Consider the following 20,677-nt stretch of genomic DNA (forward strand, 5'->3'; position numbering starts at 1 on the left):
CGGGCGCAGGTCGGCGACTCACAAATAACGCGTAAACGCGTTTTCGTTGTGGGTATAAATAGGTTATTTATATCCTAGGGTTTTAGACTACGAATTAGCCTATTTCTCTCTGTAATCTGGTTTTCCTCACATAATAAAATATTCTCCCTCTCTCTGCCTGGATGTAGCCAAATTGGTGAACCACGTAAATCTGGTGTCTGATTTTATCGCTTTTTGCATTCATAATTTGTTTCTCTCTCACATCCGTTATAACACAGACCTTTGTCACTTCAACTTGTTCTTGAGTTAAAATCCAAATATCCAGATGCAAGGTTGGTGATTGGTAACACTGAGGTTGGAATTGAAATTAGGTTGAAGAAAGCAGTATAAATCACAGGGATTTACGGGAGGTATCTCCCCTTGAATGTTAGGGTTGTCTTGATCAAATATCATATTTACTCTGATGTCAACTTAAAACTTAAATCTTAAATCTGGCTATCTATGCCATCAGAATCTTTATAAAATTTATGATTTGGAAAAATTGCTTATATGTCTTGAATCTTGATACTTGAAGTAGTTTGAGTTTATATGAAGGTGTATTAAGCATTTTTAAAACATGCTTGTGAGTTCTGATGGTCTTCAATGACCCCCCCTGGCTCCCGACTCACTGAAAAAGAGTATATTTTTGTTTGTTATTAATTGTGTTGTTGAATTCGTCAAAACTAATGAATTACAAGGTGAAGAAAATAAAGCATCCCAGAGAAGAACAAAGAAGGCGGTTCAAGACACCATCCCAACTGCAGGCTTTGGAGGACTTTTATAATGTAGAAGTTCTTTTTGTCTTTTGACCTTCCGTAAATTAAATATTTGTACGTCATCTTGTTGTGAGTTGATCTCTTTTCGTGTTCTTTTTGTCTTCTATAATTATGCAGAACACAAGTACCCAACTGAATCCATGAAGGCGGAGCTCGCTGATCATTTAGGTCTGACTGAGAAGCAGATTTCTGGATGGTTTTGCCACCGCAGATTGAAGGATAAGAGAATCGTAAATGGTGAGTTAAACCCACCTGGTAGACAGGATCTTTCAAGTGGTGTTATACAAAATCGTGGTAGTGGACTAAGGCAGGATTCGTGCAGTAGCACCAAACAAGGTGATTATAGGCTTGCTGATGTGAGGGAGGTTGAGAGTCGGAGATTTGGTCATAACGATCTTCCTACTGCTGAGATAAAATATGAGCGAAGGATGCTTGATGATGGAACTGAGATGGATGATACATCTTCAGAAAGTAATTCAGCTTTGCCAGGGAGCTTTTACCCTCATAATAGGAGTCCTTTGAATGTCGAAACAACTGAATATCGGGCACCAAATGGATTAATTGCTCCAAACAAGAGGCGTTGGGGCCCTCAGGATACTTGAAAATTAAGGGTCAAACAGAAAATGCTACTGTAACTGCAGTCAAGAGACAATTAGGAAGGCATTATCGGGAGGATGGTCCATCACTTGGGATTGAGTTTGATCCACTTCCTCCAGGTGCTTTTGAATCACCAAGCAAGATTGTAATACTGGTATGTGCAGTCTTCTCTTTATACAGTACTCTACTGTGGCTTTTAGCAAACTTGCAATGCAAGGTGATGTAGAATATTGGACTTGTTTGGCATTCACAAGTCACAGCATAAGCGTGTAATATTTCAATTTGAGCTCCTGTTGAACTTGAAGGGATTTCTTCCTGATGATTATGTACTTAATTCTTGGGAAGTGATTAAAAGAGAGAGCTTTTTCATATTTAATGTGTTGTACGTTTAATGGAATTCATTGGCTCTTGGTCCAAACTTTTACTCCTTTTTCTATGGAAGAATCTGATTCATATTCGTTGGATAAATTTTCTCGAGTGTTGTACATTGCTTTGTTTTAGTTGTTAAAGATGTGCTTCTTTCTCATTTATGGTTTTTGCATATATCCTGCTGAGTAATCACCTTACAAGTCATTTCATTTGTAGAGCGCTTGTCTCCTTTGCTTGGTTGGACAGATGCTTATGGAGTTGCAGAACCCATTGGCTCTTGCTCTCTTGACATTGGTGTCATTAATAAGCGACCTGGCCTTAACGCAGTAAGTGTATCTTTGAATTGCCTATTGTTTTCTCCTCTTCTTATATGTTGTATATTTTTTTTTTTCATGTCATATTTATGATTAGTTTCTGGCTCATGTAGTCTAAGTTCCTAGACCTTGCCCCAGAATTTTCATTTTCTCCCTTTCCACCATCTGGGGGTACACATGATTATAAAGCTTTCGAATGGGACTATGGGAGTTCGATAGTAAAAATTAACTTTTTTTTACATGAAATCCCTTTTTTCTGGAGGGGCAAGTATGTTCACTGCAAACCAGTTATAAGAATAAGAGTGATATACTTGGTTATGATATACTTGGTTATGATATACTTGGTTACGATATACTTGGTTATGATTCCTTTTTAAGAAACCAGTTTCTTGGGTTCTTATTCAACTGGTGGTTGCTGTTTGTAATCTTAGCTTCTTAGATAGAACTGGTTGGGAGGTTCCAGTTCATAAATTATTCTATATCAACAGCAGGTCATCTGAAATTTCTGATGAGGGAAAAACTCTGTAGTTTTGTGAGGATATTAGGGTAAAATATTAGAACTGGAATGAAGTATCTTTGGTTACATGCTCAGATGCTCTCAACATAATATTACTTACATATTACAATTCTCTTTTGAGGGGGTATAATGCATTTTTATCTGTTCTCTTTTCTTTCTTCTGGGTCAATGATACTGGTATGCAGCTAAATAGCTGAAAGTGAAGCTTTTCCTAGATTAATAATAGGAAAGGGGAATAGAACTATATTTATTGCTTCTTTCTAGTTGAGTATCTTTTACAAGTTATATACCGAATTACTATGTTTCAAGAAAAAGGTACTAGTGATTTTTTTATCTAATGACATTGAGTTTCCACAAGATACCTGTAACAATACCTTAAAATGCTTAATCTCCTCGCCCCATGCGTGTCTGTGGGCAGGCACTGTGGAATATGTATGCATATTGAAATATATTACTTCCTGAATTTGCAAACTGATAGGTATATTGTTTGTAGATACGAAATCAGGACAAGTATGTTGCTCCTACAGACTACAGATCCTTGCATAAGTCTGACCCCGACAGTTTTGCTTACCGCCAACCTAAACAAAAATCACCTTTCCCTAATAACGGTCGTGCTTTCCCAGTCCAGAAGTCTTCTTTTTGTGCGGATTCTTACCCTGCTAGAGAAAATCCAGATTATGATGGTAGTGTGAACCACAATATCCAGCACAAGCATGAAACCCCAGGCACGGGATCGATTCCTATGGCAGAAAATTTACCAATGAACCGGAAGAGCCTTGGTGGCATAATTCTGATAAGGGAATTCCGTGGCTGTTCGCAGAAGAGAACGAATCGATTCCAGATCTCTGCTGTACCAGTTAGGCACAAGGACCCCATGGTTAAAGAGGATAGAGTACCACCTAGCAGGATGAAGAAGGTGTGATCATAACCACACATCTTTCTCATTAAACTATTGTTAGCATATGTAATTTGTGAGCGTGGATATTTAAGATTGAATATTTTAAGGAATGACAATTGGCAGGATGAAGAACTTTATGCGGACAGAAAGTCGATAGGTGAACCCATGATTCATCAAATTGAAGATGCGTCCGACAAATGAGCTTAGAGTGAGTTTTTGTCACCAATATATATTTTTGTTAATTTGTTTATATCTTGCATGTGATTATTAAGTTCTCCATATGCATCTGAAGGCTGGCAAGATGGCAAAGAGGATTTTTGGCAGGAAGATTTTAGCATCAGATCTCAAGAGCCGCCACAGTGGTCAAGACAGATAAAAGGGTGAGGCAAAAATAGCTTCTTTATCTAATCATAACATTGCTTTATTTTGTTGTTCATATAATATTATACTTCTTCCGCTCCAAAATTATTGCACCACTTACCCTTGGCACAAATATGTAGGAGGGAGGTGGAAGTGGGGTGTTGTATGAATATATGTTAGTGTGTGTAAGTGATCCCATGTGTGGTTATATATTTTTTTGACTGTGTACGAAAGTGGCGTATTGTGACTAACCCGGACTCACTGGCCGCTCGAGTGTTGAAAGGAAAATATTTCCCTCGAACGACTTTTTGGGACGCCAAACTTTCACCCAACTCTAGCTGTACGTGGAGATCTATTTTGGGGGCACGAAGGTTGCTCGCTCACGGCACACGATGGATTATTGGAAAAGGTGATAATGTTCGATTCTGGAAGGACCAATGGGTCCCTACTCTTCCGGGGGGACGCATCTTTTCATGTCCTCCTGAGGGTCATGAAGATGATTCTGTAGCAATGTGGCTTACTGATGTAGGTGGGGGATGGCGGAGGGCAGAACTGGCTCAGGTGGTGTCTGCGGAAGAGCTGAGCGCTATTGAGAGAGTTCGTTGTGGAGATAGCGGGAGTCCGGATGTTCTGAGTTGGCACTATACAAAAAATGGGGAGTTTAGTGTGCGTAGTGCGTACCATTTGGAGATGGAGAGAAGGAGTGGCAATGTTGGAGGCTCGAGGGGGGACGCATCTAAGAAGCTTTGGAAGAAAATATGGGGTGCACAAGTCCCTCAAAAAGTTAAACATTTTGTTTGGAGAGCGGTCACTAATAGCCTCCCTACGAGGAGGAAACTGATGGAAAGAGGGCTGAGAATTGATCCTTACTGTCCGCGATGTGGGGAAGAATCTAAAAGTGTTGAACATTTGGTCCTGCAATGTTGTGAAAGCCAGCTGGTTTGGCGTGTATCTCCGCTTAGACTCGAATGTGTGGGGATGCAACAGTCATCTTTGGCTGAGTGGTGTTGCGAGTGGGTAGAAAAATGTGCGGAGGTGAAAGCATGGGAGATCTTAATGATGGTAATGTGGCAACTATGGAATACTAGAAATAGGTGGGTGTTCGATCATCAAAAGACCAACCATTATGAAGCGTGTGATCGAGCTCTTAAAATAATGGAGGATTATGCTGCTGCTGCCTTGCGTGATCAGTCTAACATTCCTAATGAAGAAGAGGTGCTGCATCACTGGCGAAAGCCGAGTCATGGCTATGGTAAACTTAACTCGGACGCTGCAGTGAAGGAAGGTAATTGTGGGGCGGGGGTTATTATCCGCGATGGGGTTGGCGATGTATTATTAGCTGCAGGGGTCATATTACATGGTGTCTCATCTCCCGAAGAGGCCGAAGCGCGAGCTATTCTATTCGGATTGCAAACTGCCTTTGATGCGGGACTCAGGAACCTTGAAGTGGAATCGGATTGCTTGAATGTGATTAGGATGCTGCATGGACAGCAGGCTCGGACTGTAACTCAAGTAGTTGTTAACGATATTTTAGCTATCTCGAACTTGTTTTCGTTTTGTGCATTTTCTTTTGCTAATAGATTGTGTAATAGGGTGGCTCACTCTATGGCGAAACTCTCTCTTTCTTTCGAAGAGATGAGAGTGTGGCTAGAGGATCATCCTCCTGAACTTCTTTCTCTTGTCTGGGCGGACAAGGTTTTAATTCCTTAATATTATGGTTCCTGGTTGTTTTCCCGTCAAAAAAAAAACATTGCTTTATTTTGTTGTTCATATAATATTATACTTCTTCCGCTCCAAAATTATTGCACCACTTACCCTTGGCACAAATATGTAGGAGGGAGGTGGAAGTGGGGTGTTGTATGAATATATGTTAGTGTGTGTAAGTGATCCCATGTGTGGTTATATATTTTTTTTGACTGTGTACGAAAGTGTCGTATTAATTAAAGAACTACTAAAAAATTGTGTTGCAATAATTTTGGAGCACAGGATGTATGTACTTAATTGAGCTTATATATACTCTTTGCAGCAAATCAGCAACCTACTTGGAAAATCTTTCTTTTCTTGTTCAACTAATTCTTCCTGCTTCTCCAATAACTGGGTTTTGTTCCTTGCAGATCAACAGAATTGCCATCGAGTTTAGTGAGGACGAAACTGCAGAAACAAGCTCTCCATGGACTGAAGATCTTTAATGTCAAACATGGTAGAATTCTGGCAAAGGCCTCGTATTTCAGATCCGGATGAAAGAGGTCGCAACCGCAGGAAGTACATTGATGGTTGTACATTTGGCTATTATGGAAAGTCGATATCAGTTTTTGCGTCTGCGTCAAAGTTCATTGCAGTCATCTCTCTCTCACCCTGTAGCGGCTTTTAGAGCAGATTAGTTCTTTTATCGGCAAGTTTGATTGATCAGTTTTGTCGTTGGGGATCGTTCACTCAATCACCCCTGGCCTTGTCTATAGTTGTATAAATCATTGAAATGTGCTTGTTTAGAAACTAATGTGGCTATGCACCAATGCACCTACAAGTTTAAATCTTGTACATGCCGTTTTGTTGTCTGTGTGGATGAATTTGTTCTGTTTTTTGGTAGATGCGTTTGGCGACGAATGTTAGGCATGCTGTTTTGCCTGTGGCTTAGATTTTTTTTTTTTTGAGGGGAAAGAGAAGTGCATTAATCAAAGGGACAAAGTGTCCATAAGTACATAAGATGTGACAGTACTAGGACACTGATGCTCCCAACATTGTTCGACACCAAAAGGCACAACTCTAGCAAGGTTATGGGCAACAGTATTCCCATCCCTTTTAAGATGAGAAAAAGAAACAGAAGAAAATGCATTACACATAGAAAGAATGTCCCCAAGTATTGCATCCAAATATGAGAAGAAAATTGCTGTTTTCGTTAACCTATTCGTTACTACCAGAGAGTCGGATTCAAAAATCACATCACCACACCCATGGGCTTTGGCCAAGCGGGTTGCCATGTAAATGGCCTTGCATTCAGCTACCTCGGGAGGCCAGTAGGCACGCACACGTCTAGTTGCAGCAAAACCTTACCTTCCGAGTCGCGGGCTATCACTCCAAGTCCCACCCATCCTTCCTCGGCCAAACTTGCATCCGTGTTCAATTTAATAGCGCCAATCGGGGGAGCATACCATCGGCTTGGGCTCGGAGCCACAGGGGGGCGCACTCCTCCATAAATCCTCACAGCATAGTTATTAAAATCATCAACTTGTCTCATAATTCTCTGGCCCACAACAGTGGCAGGGTGACTTGTATGCTCAAAGACTCTCTTGTTTCTTTCAACCCAAACGTTCCATAGCATATAACAACCCTTTTGAACCACATTTGCATCCATCTGACTAGGGTATCACACATGGCTTCATCTTCTCACACATGGCTTCATCTTCTGCCTGTGGCTTAGATTATAAACGTTTTTTGGCCAATGGTAAAATTCTATCACACAAAATAGTTATCATTTTTCTTTATCCTTTTCTTTATGCTCTTTAATTTTTTTTATCTTTTTCAAAATATATCCTAACCTTTACAAAAATACTTCTATATTCTTAAGCTTTTTTTAGTTTTCAATGCAATAATCTTTTGATAAGAAATAGATTCACCATAATTTAGTAAATGCTTATGTTGAAAGTGTAGTATATATTTAGATAAATAGGTCTTATTTTGATGTATATTTCAAGCTCAATAATATAATTTCACACTTAAGCTGATTAAGAGATCCTCTTGATATACTTCTTTATAAGCTAGTTTGATTAGCTTTATTTGACAAGCATTTGATGACCCAACAATGAAATTATTGCATTTTCATCAGTACCTAATCTTAATTAAAGCACGAGGAAAAAAAAAAAGATGGTTTAATGCTTTGCAAATTATATTTTACGTGAATGTACCTAAATTTAAGACCTCATTGGTGGCAGGGTTGAATACATGATAAGTATGAAAATCGACGATGCTAAGCATCAAGCCACGGTGCATATTCCATAAACGGTATTTTTTGGCATTTGAGATCCAACCGCATTAACAGAGTGATTTCAACTTAAACTTGATTAGAACAGTGTAGACAGACTGGTGTATGTAAAGGACTTATAGGTGTATAATCACGGGCAAGAAAGCCACAAAAAATGATTGGGGTTTTGTCAATTGCTACTTCGTGTTCCATAATAATCCAACATATATTACAAATGTTTGAAGCAACATAGGGCTGTCAGCTCAGAGTTTGCCAAGAAACTAGTGAGCAATTTAGCAGTCAGTTGGCCTAAAAGTGACCAAAAAACTAAAAACCTGACTAATGAGTATTTTGAGTAGTGACATGTTGACAAGAAAACAGTAAATTAGCAAAACTATCTTGAATAAAGTACCTCTTTTTGAATTCCATTGCACCTTCTTCTTCGTAACTTGTCAACCAACCTTGAGAATAAATAAAGAGATCGGTTATATTTGAATCCGAAGAAGCATGGACATCATAAACTAGGTTATTTTACTTTTTGTTCACTAACCTTCAACAAGTTCTTGAGGAAAATTTCCAGGTTCAAGTTTTAGATAATCAGTAAGTGACTCCCGTCCAAATCTACTAGTACCATTGGCCTTATCAGAGTACCTCTCAATGTCCATGGTATCTTCTTCTGAGATGACAACCCACAAAAATAAGGATATTTAGAGTATAGCAAGTAAATCTAAACAATTCTGTTTTGGAGTAGAGTGGAGCTCCGGAAAAAGCAGCAGAAACGATTAGAATATATATATATATATATATATATATATATATATATATATATATATATATATATATATATATATTATATATATTTATATTATATATATATTATATATATATATAAATTATATATATATATATATATTAGAATACTGGAATATTCTGTAAATATATATTCTTGTATTATTTAGTGATTTGTGTTATCTTGACAATCTACGTTGATTAATGTATAATAGGATAGTATCATACGTTGCCTCTTTGTTAGCTATAATGTTAGCTGTATAGTTTGTATATTAACTCCATTATATATTATGCAAACTGATATACATAGAAGACATATATTATGCAAACTCCAGCGTAGAACTACTCTCGCTAACGACCGAAGAATCCGAACACTCCGCAGCAGGAGCCGATGGTGGTTCTTCTCCACTCTCATCTGATGGGACATTCTCAGAGAAGTATTCACCATGAACCACAACGTCCCCGTCAGATTTAGCCTCTCGATTCAGCATGTCATAATGGTTTTTCTTCCTAAGATTCTTCTCGGCGTCGTCATAACTGCTACGAATTTGATACATTGATTAGGAGAAACTACTACAAATAGTGCAAAGCAAATTAATTAAAAAGAAGACCTTTCCTCCATAATTTTTTTCAATAAAATTTTGATATTATCTAATATAAATTATTTTTTATCACTTTATTTTGGTCCAGGTTAAATTTTTCTGCCTTTGGTCCTTCTAGAAATGAATAGTTGTAACTTTATTTGTAATTTCTTTATTAATCATTTAATTGTGCATCTTTTCAATATCTTTTTTTGGATTTCTAATTGACATATTAAATGATCAAATACTTACCTCCTTATTTTAACGTCTCTTTCAAAAAAAATTTGGACCGAAAAATAAAACATTAAAAAAACTTGGACATAACCAGGGCCCTAATATATAGGCTCGCCATTGGGCCTCAAAAATCTCAGAAACGGGGCTAAGAATTGGGCCTCCAAGTATTAGATAGGTAAGCTTTAGTATTTACAGGTGTAATGAATGATTAAAGATTTAGTTATTAGGCTGTTCATTTCTAAACTAAACAACTTTTGATAGATGGACGGTAAAACAACTGAACAGATTGCTCAGGAGAAGAGAGAAGCCGCAGCTAGAAAGAAGGGGAAGAGATATCAGGAGGTAAAGGAGAGGAAAGAGGAGAAGAAGCTGAGGTACAAGGAGAAGAAGGACAGGCGACTGGCCGAGAAGAAGCTGACGAAAGAAAACTACTCTCTCATGCTGAATCGAGAGGTTGAAGCTGATGGGGACGCTGTGGTGTATGTCACATCAGATGAGAGTGGAGAATCGGCTCCTGCTGCGGAGGGGTCCAATTCTTCGTTCGTTAGTTCTCCCTCAGGCTGAGGATTCCATGTTGAGGAATCAGTAATACGGAGCAATGTTTGTACATAAATAATGCTTAAACATGAATGCAGTTCAGTGGATTCTAAGGCTCTAGAATATTCTTTTCCACACTGTTAATGAATTGTCGGGTAGTATGAATGAAAATGAGACAATTTCTGCTGCATTGTTACCTTGTCTGTACTAGTCTCTAATATGAATATAGAGCTAAGAGGAACATCAAAAGCAGAAGCAGCAATCTAGGCAATTTTTGTATGCAAGCCTTGTCCCATCTCGACACCTTCATGGGTAACTAGTACCCGTGCCATCAGTATAAACTTGAACAAGAGCACCTGCATTCAATTCAATCAACTAATAAACAAGAGAACTATCTCCTCTCCCTTCTCACTCTAAAGACATACTGCAATCCATCAAGTTTAGGGACAGGGGGACACTTTGGGCACTGCAAATAAGCTGGTTAGAGTAAGATTGGGGGAGGGGGAAATGAGCTTGTTAGAAGGAAGTCAAAAGGCTATATATAGAGGTTGTCAGCTAAAACGAAAATAAGTGGAAATACATTTCATTTATTTTTATTTGTTTAGTTTTTAGTCGAAGTGTCCAGCCACTCAAAGGCCTGGGGTTGTAATCTCCTTAGTGATGATTTTCTAGCATTGCTAATATTATGGATTTCCCCCAAATCATCTTCTTCCTCATTTCCGGTCTATTACATATACGTCACTCTTTAGATAGATTCCATCTGTATTAATTTCAAATTTTAACTCACTATATAAATATCTTTACAAGGATTGTCATAATGAAATTTTTTTTGAATTTCGATTTGAAATGAATTTGATATGTAGATTAATTACTGGTCAAAGTTCAAAATACTTGACCTCGAGTTAATAGAGGTTATCTTTGTAAAGCAACAACTAGTAATACCCTAATTGCATGTGTTAGATATAGCACATTATTTACATAAACCGAATGAAAATAGGAACTGTTACATGCCGAGATTAAGTATCAAACCAGCATGCATTTCCTATCTACCAAAGAATTAGAGAAAAATCAGAAGTGTTGAAATCCACACGATGAAGATAAACTATTAAACCAGCATTGCATGTGTTGAAAGAGAGCTACTGGTTTCTCAGTTGGTATATCGCTCATACTTGCAGTCAGGGATCCAAGTACTGACCCAGGGATCTGATTCTTGTATTTTAGAATGGCAGAACACCTTGACTTGGTCAAGAAGTATTAAGAAAGACCCCCATTGTCAATACGGAACACAGTCAGGATGTAAGGATGTGGTACTGATCTCAAAGATCAATTGGCGTTATAAGAGAGCTACAAGTTGCCAGTTGGTATGTTGCTCATACCTGCAAAGAGGGATCTAAGTAATGATCCAGGGATCTGATTCTTATATTTTAGAATGGGAGAGCACCTAGATTTGGTCAAGAAGTGTTTGCACATTGCACCTTATATTCGGTCAAAAAAGTTCCGGAAAATTTAGGTTAGGACCTTGATTTTATTTGCTGAATGCACATATTATCCATCAAATTTAACCATTTCATCTTGGTGGTTAAAACTTTTTCTATCTACCAATTTCAACATCAGTGAATGCTGATATCAATTCTGAAGTCCTAACAGCGCAATCTTTTTGTTTAAAATACAAACATAAGTTCAACACTATGCTAAACAAACATTGAAGCGAAATTGAAGATGTAAACAGGGACAACAAAGATGATCTTGTGTGCATTGATACCGTCTCATATGTAAAACCAAGAAAGCCTGCATTGCCATGCCTGGATCATACTAAGGCTACAAGCCTACAACAACAAAAAAATTATAGCACTGAGATGATGTCTATAACAGAAGACATTATCTGGTTCATAAACTTAGTTGTAAATGAGATGCCAAATTTTGTGGGAACCATAGCAAGTCCACGCTTTTTCCATCTATTATGAACATTAAAGTCATCAACCTCAGCATGTGCTCTTTGGAAGTCGCATGATAATTTCAATGGATTCCACAACTCGGGTAATGTACAACGCTCAAGTATTTGGCATAGTGCAATATTGATCCTTCACTTTGGAAGTTTATTTCCTACAACAGCACAAAATTTGAGCATATTGTGTAAACCTTGATCACTAGAATATTCATGAATAAATATGCTGGATGAAAAGTTGACAACAAACTAATAATGTGCGAAACACAAAGCCTAGATACCTCACTACAGAGTAGAGTATAGAAGCAAACACAACAACTTTTCTTACCCTGATCAGGGATCTATTGTTCCGCAATAACATGACAGCACCAACAATTTCAGGTGTGGGAGCACAAGAACTACATAGTGCTTCAAGACCTCCAACAATGACACCACTAGTGTAGATCAAAATCAGTTGAGAAGAAGCACTCCAAAAGCAACTTCTCCACAAGAAACTCTTATATTAAAGAGCACAAGCTAAACAGCTGAACAACCCTAAACCTATACTGCGAGGCAAAGAGCACAGACTTTGTTCATTCCCAATTAGGGTTTCAAGTCAATCTCATAAGGAATTTTCTGTAGCTCGCTCTTCTTAATCTAACACATGTAATAAGTACAAGTAGTAAAACTTTATCCTCTGAAATATGTAGGCAGAAAAGGATTATTAATAAGCCACCAATTGGTACTGAAATTTCAGGGAAAGTCAAGAAAGCTAGATCAGTGATTAAGTGGGAACAACATACACAGATGCCTAAGCCTTTTCCAACAGTTGTAGTTTGAACTGGAAATCCTTGGCTCAAAAATGGTTCTCAAGTATTAACAAAGTGTTCATGAAATGTTACTATCAGCTATGCCAAAGAAAAAAGGAAAAACAGGTGAGCATTACCCCAAGGTAGTTACCAGGAGAAACGTACAATAGCACCCGAGCAGCTGAGGTTGAGTTTAAATCACAGAGAATCTGATGAGTTCATAAAACTTATGTCAGAAGGATATATCATACGATGTATAACATGACCCAAAATGACTAAAACATAAAAGTAAGGACAGACCTCAGCAGTTTTGCATGGACAACATCTTTGCCTCGATTTTTTCTGCAGCTTCAGCCATCCCCTTGGCGTTTTTTTCTTGTAGCATGGTCGCAAAAGTTATATAACCTGACTGACAGTTTTTTTTTTGCACAATTCCCAAAAATAACTCAATTATTTTATCAGCATTATCTCAAAGGGCAAGCCAGTCAGCTCTGCCTTCCTAAAATCCCAAGCATCTTTAATTTGTGCGTAGGTTTGGCATCTTAATTCATACCAATGTAGTTTGTGAAACAGTCCAAATATCTAGTAGAATGTCTTTGTTAGACAGGATACGTCAAAAAAATTAGGTTGCACGATAATTAGGTAGTCCATAAAGAATACTAACCAAACAATAAAATTGATGTAAACCATGAACCTATCATGAGAACTAAATGGGTAAAAACTAATCCAAGAAACAAGAGAAGGAAAGATGGTTGTAACAGCGCAAAAGAGCATATCAGCAACCAAAGAAGAAACAGATCTAGGCAACATTCAATCAAGAACAAGGATGAGCATCTCTTTCAAGTTTCAAACTCTTCATGGGAATGCCTACGATTAGACATTAAGAACTAAGACTGTTGGTCCAAGGAAAGCATCTTCAGGCCAATCAATTGTGAAGGAAAAAATCATCACATATCCACTATATTACATTAACAAAGACCAATCTCAATGGGTCTTGGATATATAAAAATGCATAGTATCAAAAAAGTTCGAACAAATATAGTATAATTAGATGATAATTCAATGTCTTCATAAAAAATGAAGGTGCGCCTTCAAAATAGTTTGGACCAGCAAGTCTAGAATGCTATATCAGGAATACTAGTTACATGCATCAGTCTTCTTCAGTTGCCTTTGTTGTCCTCTTCAGAAGTATCAGACAAGATCCTCGGTCAACTAGCTGCACAAGGCAAGGATCCCGCTAAGAAAATATAAAGTCATCACTAACACAAGATATAATCTACCAGAGTTAGCAATGTGCAAACCATAAGAGAATACATATCTCGTACATTGATCACAACGATCTGGATTTGTTGGCTTTAGACGCTTCAATGAGGCAAAGCATGGAGAATATATGAAGGCAGTACCCACCAAAAGAATATCTTCCTTAGAACGCTCAGCAATCTTCTCAACAGTACCATTAACAAGATGGAATGCAAAGATGGATGATTCCACGTCAATGAAAACAACCGGTTCCTCAGGATGGATGATTATGATATATGGAGAAATATGTTCTCTCGCAACTTGACGAAAAAATTTCTCAACAACTGGTTGGCATACAGAAGTACCCGATTTCTTGAATATAAGCTGCGGGATCCAAGGATCAGAATCTGTTGATCTTCCATCGTGTTTCCAAATCCATAGGTTCGGAAACTTACGGTTGGAAAGATAAAGACATCCTTGAGAGACATCCAATTGTGATTTAACAAAGCCCCTTTTGATACAAGAAGGCAGGCGTATAGAGTAAAGGCTTACTTCGTCCCTCGAATGGAATTGAACTGCCACAACATGTCTCTTGTTCGTCATGAAATATAAGGTGCTATCCAGAAACACAGCACCAGACACATTCCATCTTTCTAAATAGACTTCCTTTTCAAGGGGGAACTCTGACGCAGACCATTGATGCTTGTTAGAAGAATAAATCTCAACCAATACCATGCTTTTCTCTGTTCTTGTGTCCTTGGAAAAACTAATGACCCTGAAATTACATTCAGTAGAAAAAAGACAATCTGAAAAATTAATGATGGCTACTTGCTCAGTGGGTTGATATCTGGAAAGTTGAGAAGGAGACTTAGGTAGGACAAAAACCTCATTGGTGGCAGGGTTGTATACATGATAAGTATGAGGATCGACGATGCTAAGCATCAAGCCACGGTGCATGTTCCATAACCTGTATTTTTTGGCATTTGAGATCCAGCCGCCAAATTTTATAGTTAAGTTACCCAGCAACAATCCACTAGTATTACCGTTATGATAATCTCCATGGGTATTTGATGGTCAGTCATATTCTAGGTAGCACTTTCGGTTTGATCATCCTTGGACCACTTTGTAATCTTGTAGTCACCAAGGGATAAATAACCCAAATCGAACTCTCGCTTTACATCATTCTCATTATCATAACCAAAACCACCAGGAGTACGCAAAATGTGGAATAAAATGCCACAAGGAGGAAGCTCTAATCCCTTCTGGGTCTCGAAAATGTGCAAGACATGCGAGTGCCATGTCTTGGATACACATTTGCATATATGAAGAGACTTAATAGGCAGTTTCAACATAATCTGAATCCAAATTTCATCTGGTAGCTCAGGCAATTTACTACGACTAATAGCCTTACATTTGGACATCCATCTTTCTTCTTTATTCAGACAATCCATATGTGAAAACTTATGATTGGCAAAACAGAACTAAACAAGCTTCCACAATTCGCCAAATTAATGTAGATAATTACTCAAGTAATAAATATCTACAAGCAAAGAAACACGCAATTTGCTAAACAGATTAAAAGTTGCAAACTTTATTCAATTTTACCCTAAGAAATCAATCTAAAACCTCAGCACCATATAAACAGCTCAACAATCAATGGCGTAATGCGTATCCCATGAACCCCCTAAAGTATGGATTTTGTTGAATTCGTATTCAAATAGTTACAGAAAATATTAAAATCTTAGAGCATAACTATGTAATTAGCTTAAATAAACCTTGGATTTTATGGAATTGTCCAGGAAATTCTTCAATTTCTTTCTTCGAAAGGTAACTTTGAGTGGATGAATATGAACCCGTAATCTATAATCTATAATCTATAATCTGTAAATTGTAATCTGTAATAAATTGTAATATGTGATCTCTAATTTGCAGAGAGAGATGGCAATTTCCTTGTAAACGTGAAAATTCTACGGATTGAGGGGAAGCCGAAGACTTGATGTTGGCTATGACTTATAGGTTTCTAAAGTTTAGGGTTTGGGCAGGGATAACGTAGTTTAAGATTTATATAACTATTTACTGTTAGTATTTACTGGTTTTTATATGCACGCAATGCGTGCGAAAATACGTAAAAAAATAATTTTTTTAGAAAATGTAAAAAATTAAATTAATTTTTTATTATATCTAATAAATTACGGATATTTGAATTGTTGATGGTTTTTTTTGGTAATGTCTTTCTTTATTTTTTAAATTAATTAGGTAGTTTCCTTTTATTTTTTTTAATTAAAGTGGGTAGTTAGAATAGAGATGTAATGAGGGTAAAATGAGGTTTTTAATATTTTGGTGTCCTACCCCTCTTCCCATATAAAATAGAGATTTGAAATTGTTCGTATTTTTTCTTTAAATATTTCTTATATTTCCCCCTTTTCACCCAAGTGTGGAATTGTTGTGTCATGCGTGTCTAATATTTGCCTAGTGATGAGCTATTATTGTGATTGATTTTATGAATGTTGATGATTTGATGTTTAGTAGAAAGAACGAAACAAGTTATTTTATTTGAATCGTGTAGTCAAATTAGTATCATCGTACTTTACTTCCTCCATTTTTTTATTATTTGCATCGTTTCCCATTTTCGGCAATTCTCTATTACTTGATGAGATTCGAACCCGTGACTTTTTTATCACGCGGGCTCTTGATACCATATCAAATGACCAACTCAACCAAAAGCTTAAGCTGATGGTTGAGGCCCCAGGAATAGATTTAGGAGTTCGTATTGTGTCGGACTCGTCCGACACAATATTCTCGTCGGACGACTTCAGTTAGACTTACTTGCATTTCAGGTAGACTTACTTGCGTTTCAGGTAGACTTACTTGCGTTTCAGTTGGTCTTTATTTTTTTCAGGTAATCTTCATTGTTTTCCAGGTAGTCTTCATTTTTTTTCAGGTAGTCTTCATTCTTTTTCAGTTGGTTCTTGTGCTTTAGTTAGACTTACTTGGGTTTCAGTTGGTCTTTATTTTTCTTCATGTGGTCTTCATTTTTTTTTTCAGGTAGTTTTCATTTTTTTTCAGTTAGTCTTCTTTTTTGTCAGTTAGTCTTACTTTTTTTCAGTTAGTCTTAAGTTTTTTCCAGTTAGTCTTAAGTTTTTTTCAGTTAGTCTTACTTTTTTTTCAGTTAGTCTAAATGAAAGTAACTTAGGTCTAAATGAAAGTAACTTAGGTCTAACTGAAAGTAACTTAGGTCTAACTGAAAGTAACTTAGGTCTAAATGAAAGTAAGTTACCTCTAAATGAAAGTAACTTAGGTCTAAATGAAAGTAATTTAGGTCTAACTGAAAGTAATTTAGGTCTAACGGAAAGTAACTTAGGTCTAACTGAAAGTAATTAAGTTACCTATAAATGAAAGTAATTTACCTCTAAATGAAGGTAAGTTACCTCTAAATGAAAGTAGCTTACCTCTAAATATTTCTGAAAAAGGCTTAATAATATATTCTTTGCTTTGATGGCTCGAGGTCCTGAAGGTATTAGATATTTTCTGCCCCTCATCTTTTAAGGTTCACCATTCCTGTAATTATGCTTTCATGTGTCTCTGTGTCTATTGTTGTGCTGTGGTATTGATTATTCATGCGACGCAATATTTGAAACCACACCAATCGTAGTTGATCTCGGCACACCAATCATAGTTGTCTAAATGAAAGAACAGATAGAAGCACAACCATCAAAGAAAGGAAGGGGATGAAAACAATAACTTGAAGCTTAGAAACTAGGGCTACTTGTAGTTGATCTCGGCACTTTCTGCATTAAAGCATGAGTAACTGGTCTTCGTGTAGTTGTAGCTTAGAAACAAGAACCAACTTTTTGCTTTAAAGCATGAGTAACTGATCTCGGCACTTTCTGCATTACTTGTAGTTGTATCTTAGAAACAATAAATTTTTTCATTGCTTTACAGATAAACGGCTCGTCTTCGTGTAGTTGGAGAATTGTGGAGAGAGGAGGAGGAGGAATGAATTTTAGTATTTGGGCTCAGCCCGTCCGACCAAACACATCGAGTCAGACAATCTGACCCAATACTTTCACTAGATTTATAGTCTATCACGCCCCCTCACGCAAGAGCCCTTTGGGCTTGAAGTGTGGATGCAGCACAGTTCTCCCTCATACCTGGCGCTAAATATTCCACTGAGAAAGGAGGGGTGGATGAGATTCGAACCCGTGACCTTTTTGTCACGCTGGCTCTGGTACCATGTCAAAGGACCAACTCAACCAAAAGCTTAAGCTGATGGTTGAAGCCCCAGGAATAAATTTATACTCTATCAGCATCATATCTATTTTTGACGATACATTTTGTCTTTCTCTCTCCTATCACACGGAGTACCTTTTTTATCTCTTTCCCCAGTCCCCACCATAGTCCTTGTACAAGAGGAAATGATGCAAGTAATAAAAAATGGAGAAACCATCTATTTCTTGATTACCATTAAAAGCCATAAGAATGTACTTAGATGGATGAATCATGAATGTGTCTATTTGGAGTCTCGTGTTTGATAGCGATATTCCCCATATTTTCCAACAGTAGAATAGATCATCCTGTCAAAAAAAAAAAAAACAGTAGAATAGATAATATTAATTAATAACACTAATTACTGAGATGACAAATCAATTTATTGATTATTTGAGTTAACTACAAACATTTGTCTAGATTTATCTAAAACTATTAGGATTATTAAATTTATTGTAAATACTTCATTCAAAAATAGATTAAATGGTTTTCCCCTCTTTTATTTGAGAGCTTTTAGAAAGAAATATTTCGTTTATTTCATAACGTATGAAGTATTAGAGTTAGTGTTTTTCAAAATTTTATTTATCCTCTACGTTACCCTTGAAGTAAAATGCATACATACATCAAAAATTTAAAAGTAATGAAGTTGGACATAGACCACATGAAAGGTCAAATATGAAACCTAAATTTCTTTTGTTTCGGAGTACTTGCAACACTCCTGAAATATCATACAGTGCAAGACAATATTATTCAAAATTGAGTGAAGATAAATCATATGTCAAGAAAATGTCCTTGATTGAGATTTGAGCATCTCAATTCAATATGTTGTCACTATGTTGATGGTTATTGCACCAACGATAACTTAGCAATAAGAACATGGACCATATTATCAGCAATAGGGTGCATCATTCGTGCATTTGTTCCGAGACTAGGCCTTCTCCTGTATCCTGATCGAGTAGTCAAGTCAGCAAGTGAAATAAATTCGAGCACAGAACCAAAGCTCCTCCTGTGAGGGAACTCGCATTAGCCACAACAAAAATGTCAAGTGACTAGATTTCTTGCTTCAATAAATGTGAAGATTACGGAGTCAATAGGAACTAATGAAACATGATAAATGAACATAAGCCGAAATAAAGATTGGGAGACTTCAGATCGTTGGACGATTACCTGAATTGAAGCTCAGTAATATAGCCTACCAGGGCTACCACTTATTTGAGAAGTATCACGTATTTACTACTATGCAGCCTTAGCCCTAAGGCTGCAAATACAAGGAGATAGATTCAGCAACGTTCATTTACTTTTTCGAAGCCAAATACACACTTTATTAGGCAACACATATCAATCAACTTACAACATGTCAATGCAATGCCCATTAAAAACTTTCAAAATTTTAGAGTAAGCACTAAGCAGTAGAGAATATGTCAGATCTACAGTTACAATCGATCAGAAAACTACCTTATTCCTGACAAAGTTTTATGAAACTATGTATGTAGGTATTGGTGCAGAATCCTCTCCTCAAGGAATAATGATGCTTGTTTATAGGCAACAAAATTCAAGCATCAATAATCAAAAAATTATACATTCACATAGACTGTAGTCTGTAAGTAAAACTACTCCCGTAGTCAGATTAATAGAAAAGGCAACAAAAAATCAAACCAAATTCAACTTATAACTGTAAAACATAATCATCACAATTCAAAAAGATGATTCATAAAATTGCTTTCCTGTGCTCATCTTACAATCCACCTGACCACCTCCAAAACTATTCGCTCATTCTAAAGGATGTAAGTTACTCCATGCATAATCTTTTCACATTGTACAAAAATGAGCTCCCTTTATGTGCTTACCTGCGATCAGGCATACCCCTGATGTAATTGTATCACTAACTATCAGAATGAAAAGTGTCGACTTGCACTCCAGGATCTTAATTGAAAGTTGCTTACATCAGTTTCTCCAGGTGAACTTTGTATAGATAGATCATTTTTTGCGCAAACACCAAGTAAATCAGACTTTTTTTTTTTTTTTGGTAAACAACCAAGGTATCCACCGCCGATAGCAGTGACTAATCCCCTCGCCCCGGGTGCTCCACTTAAGGATAAAGGGCTGGCCAAGAATCTATTTCCATTCCCAAAGGTTGAGGATCGAACCCCCGACCAATTGGTTAAGGGACAAAGTGAGCAACCACTATGCCAAGACCACTTGGTTAAGTAAATCAGACATTACAATGGTGTATCAGATGTTCCAGCATGAAGCTAGGCACCTCCAACTCGCAGCTCCAAGCCAACAATACAATTTGCTGAATTCCTATTGACCGTAGAAGAATATCAAGACCACACCAGAATGATCTAGAATAAGACGAGCAAGATAAAATTCATAGCAAAGAGCATCAGATAATGTCAATGTCTGAGAGATGGAAACAGACTAAACAGCTCACACAATTAATTCCCGGGTACTTGTACATCATCAAATATTTTATACTTCTTAATACACA

The 20,677-nt window shown here is 37.1% G+C and overlaps 1 protein-coding gene and 1 long non-coding RNA gene across 2 annotated transcripts; one reads left to right on the plus strand and one right to left on the minus strand.

The window, feature by feature from the left end:
- Window positions 1-3,661: 3,661 nt before the first annotated feature.
- Window positions 3,662-6,116, plus strand: LOC125497078 (uncharacterized). The gene is made up of 3 exons (XR_008968892.1): window positions 3,662-3,697; window positions 3,782-3,869; window positions 5,964-6,116. It is a non-coding gene; the product is annotated as an uncharacterized LOC125497078 (long non-coding RNA).
- A 7,494-nt stretch (window positions 6,117-13,610) lies between these two features.
- Window positions 13,611-14,988, minus strand: LOC125497076 (uncharacterized). Its single transcript, XM_048643690.2, has 2 exons — window positions 14,007-14,988; window positions 13,611-13,897 (listed from the first exon to the last, which is right to left on the minus strand). Exons 1-2 carry the CDS (start codon window positions 14,875-14,877, stop codon window positions 13,890-13,892), a joined length of 879 nt encoding a protein of 292 aa, XP_048499647.2. The 5' UTR covers window positions 14,878-14,988; the 3' UTR covers window positions 13,611-13,889.
- Window positions 14,989-20,677: the final 5,689 nt, after the last annotated feature.

Source organism: Beta vulgaris, chromosome 4 (assembly GCF_026745355.1).
Source record: "Beta vulgaris subsp. vulgaris cultivar EL10 chromosome 4, EL10.2, whole genome shotgun sequence".
Taxonomy (NCBI): domain Eukaryota; kingdom Viridiplantae; phylum Streptophyta; class Magnoliopsida; order Caryophyllales; family Amaranthaceae; genus Beta; species Beta vulgaris.

Coding starts and splice junctions, on each gene's coding strand:
- LOC125497076 (XM_048643690.2), bottom strand. CDS start 14,877: ATGCACCGTGGCTTGATGCTTAGCATCGTCGATCCTCATACTTATCAT.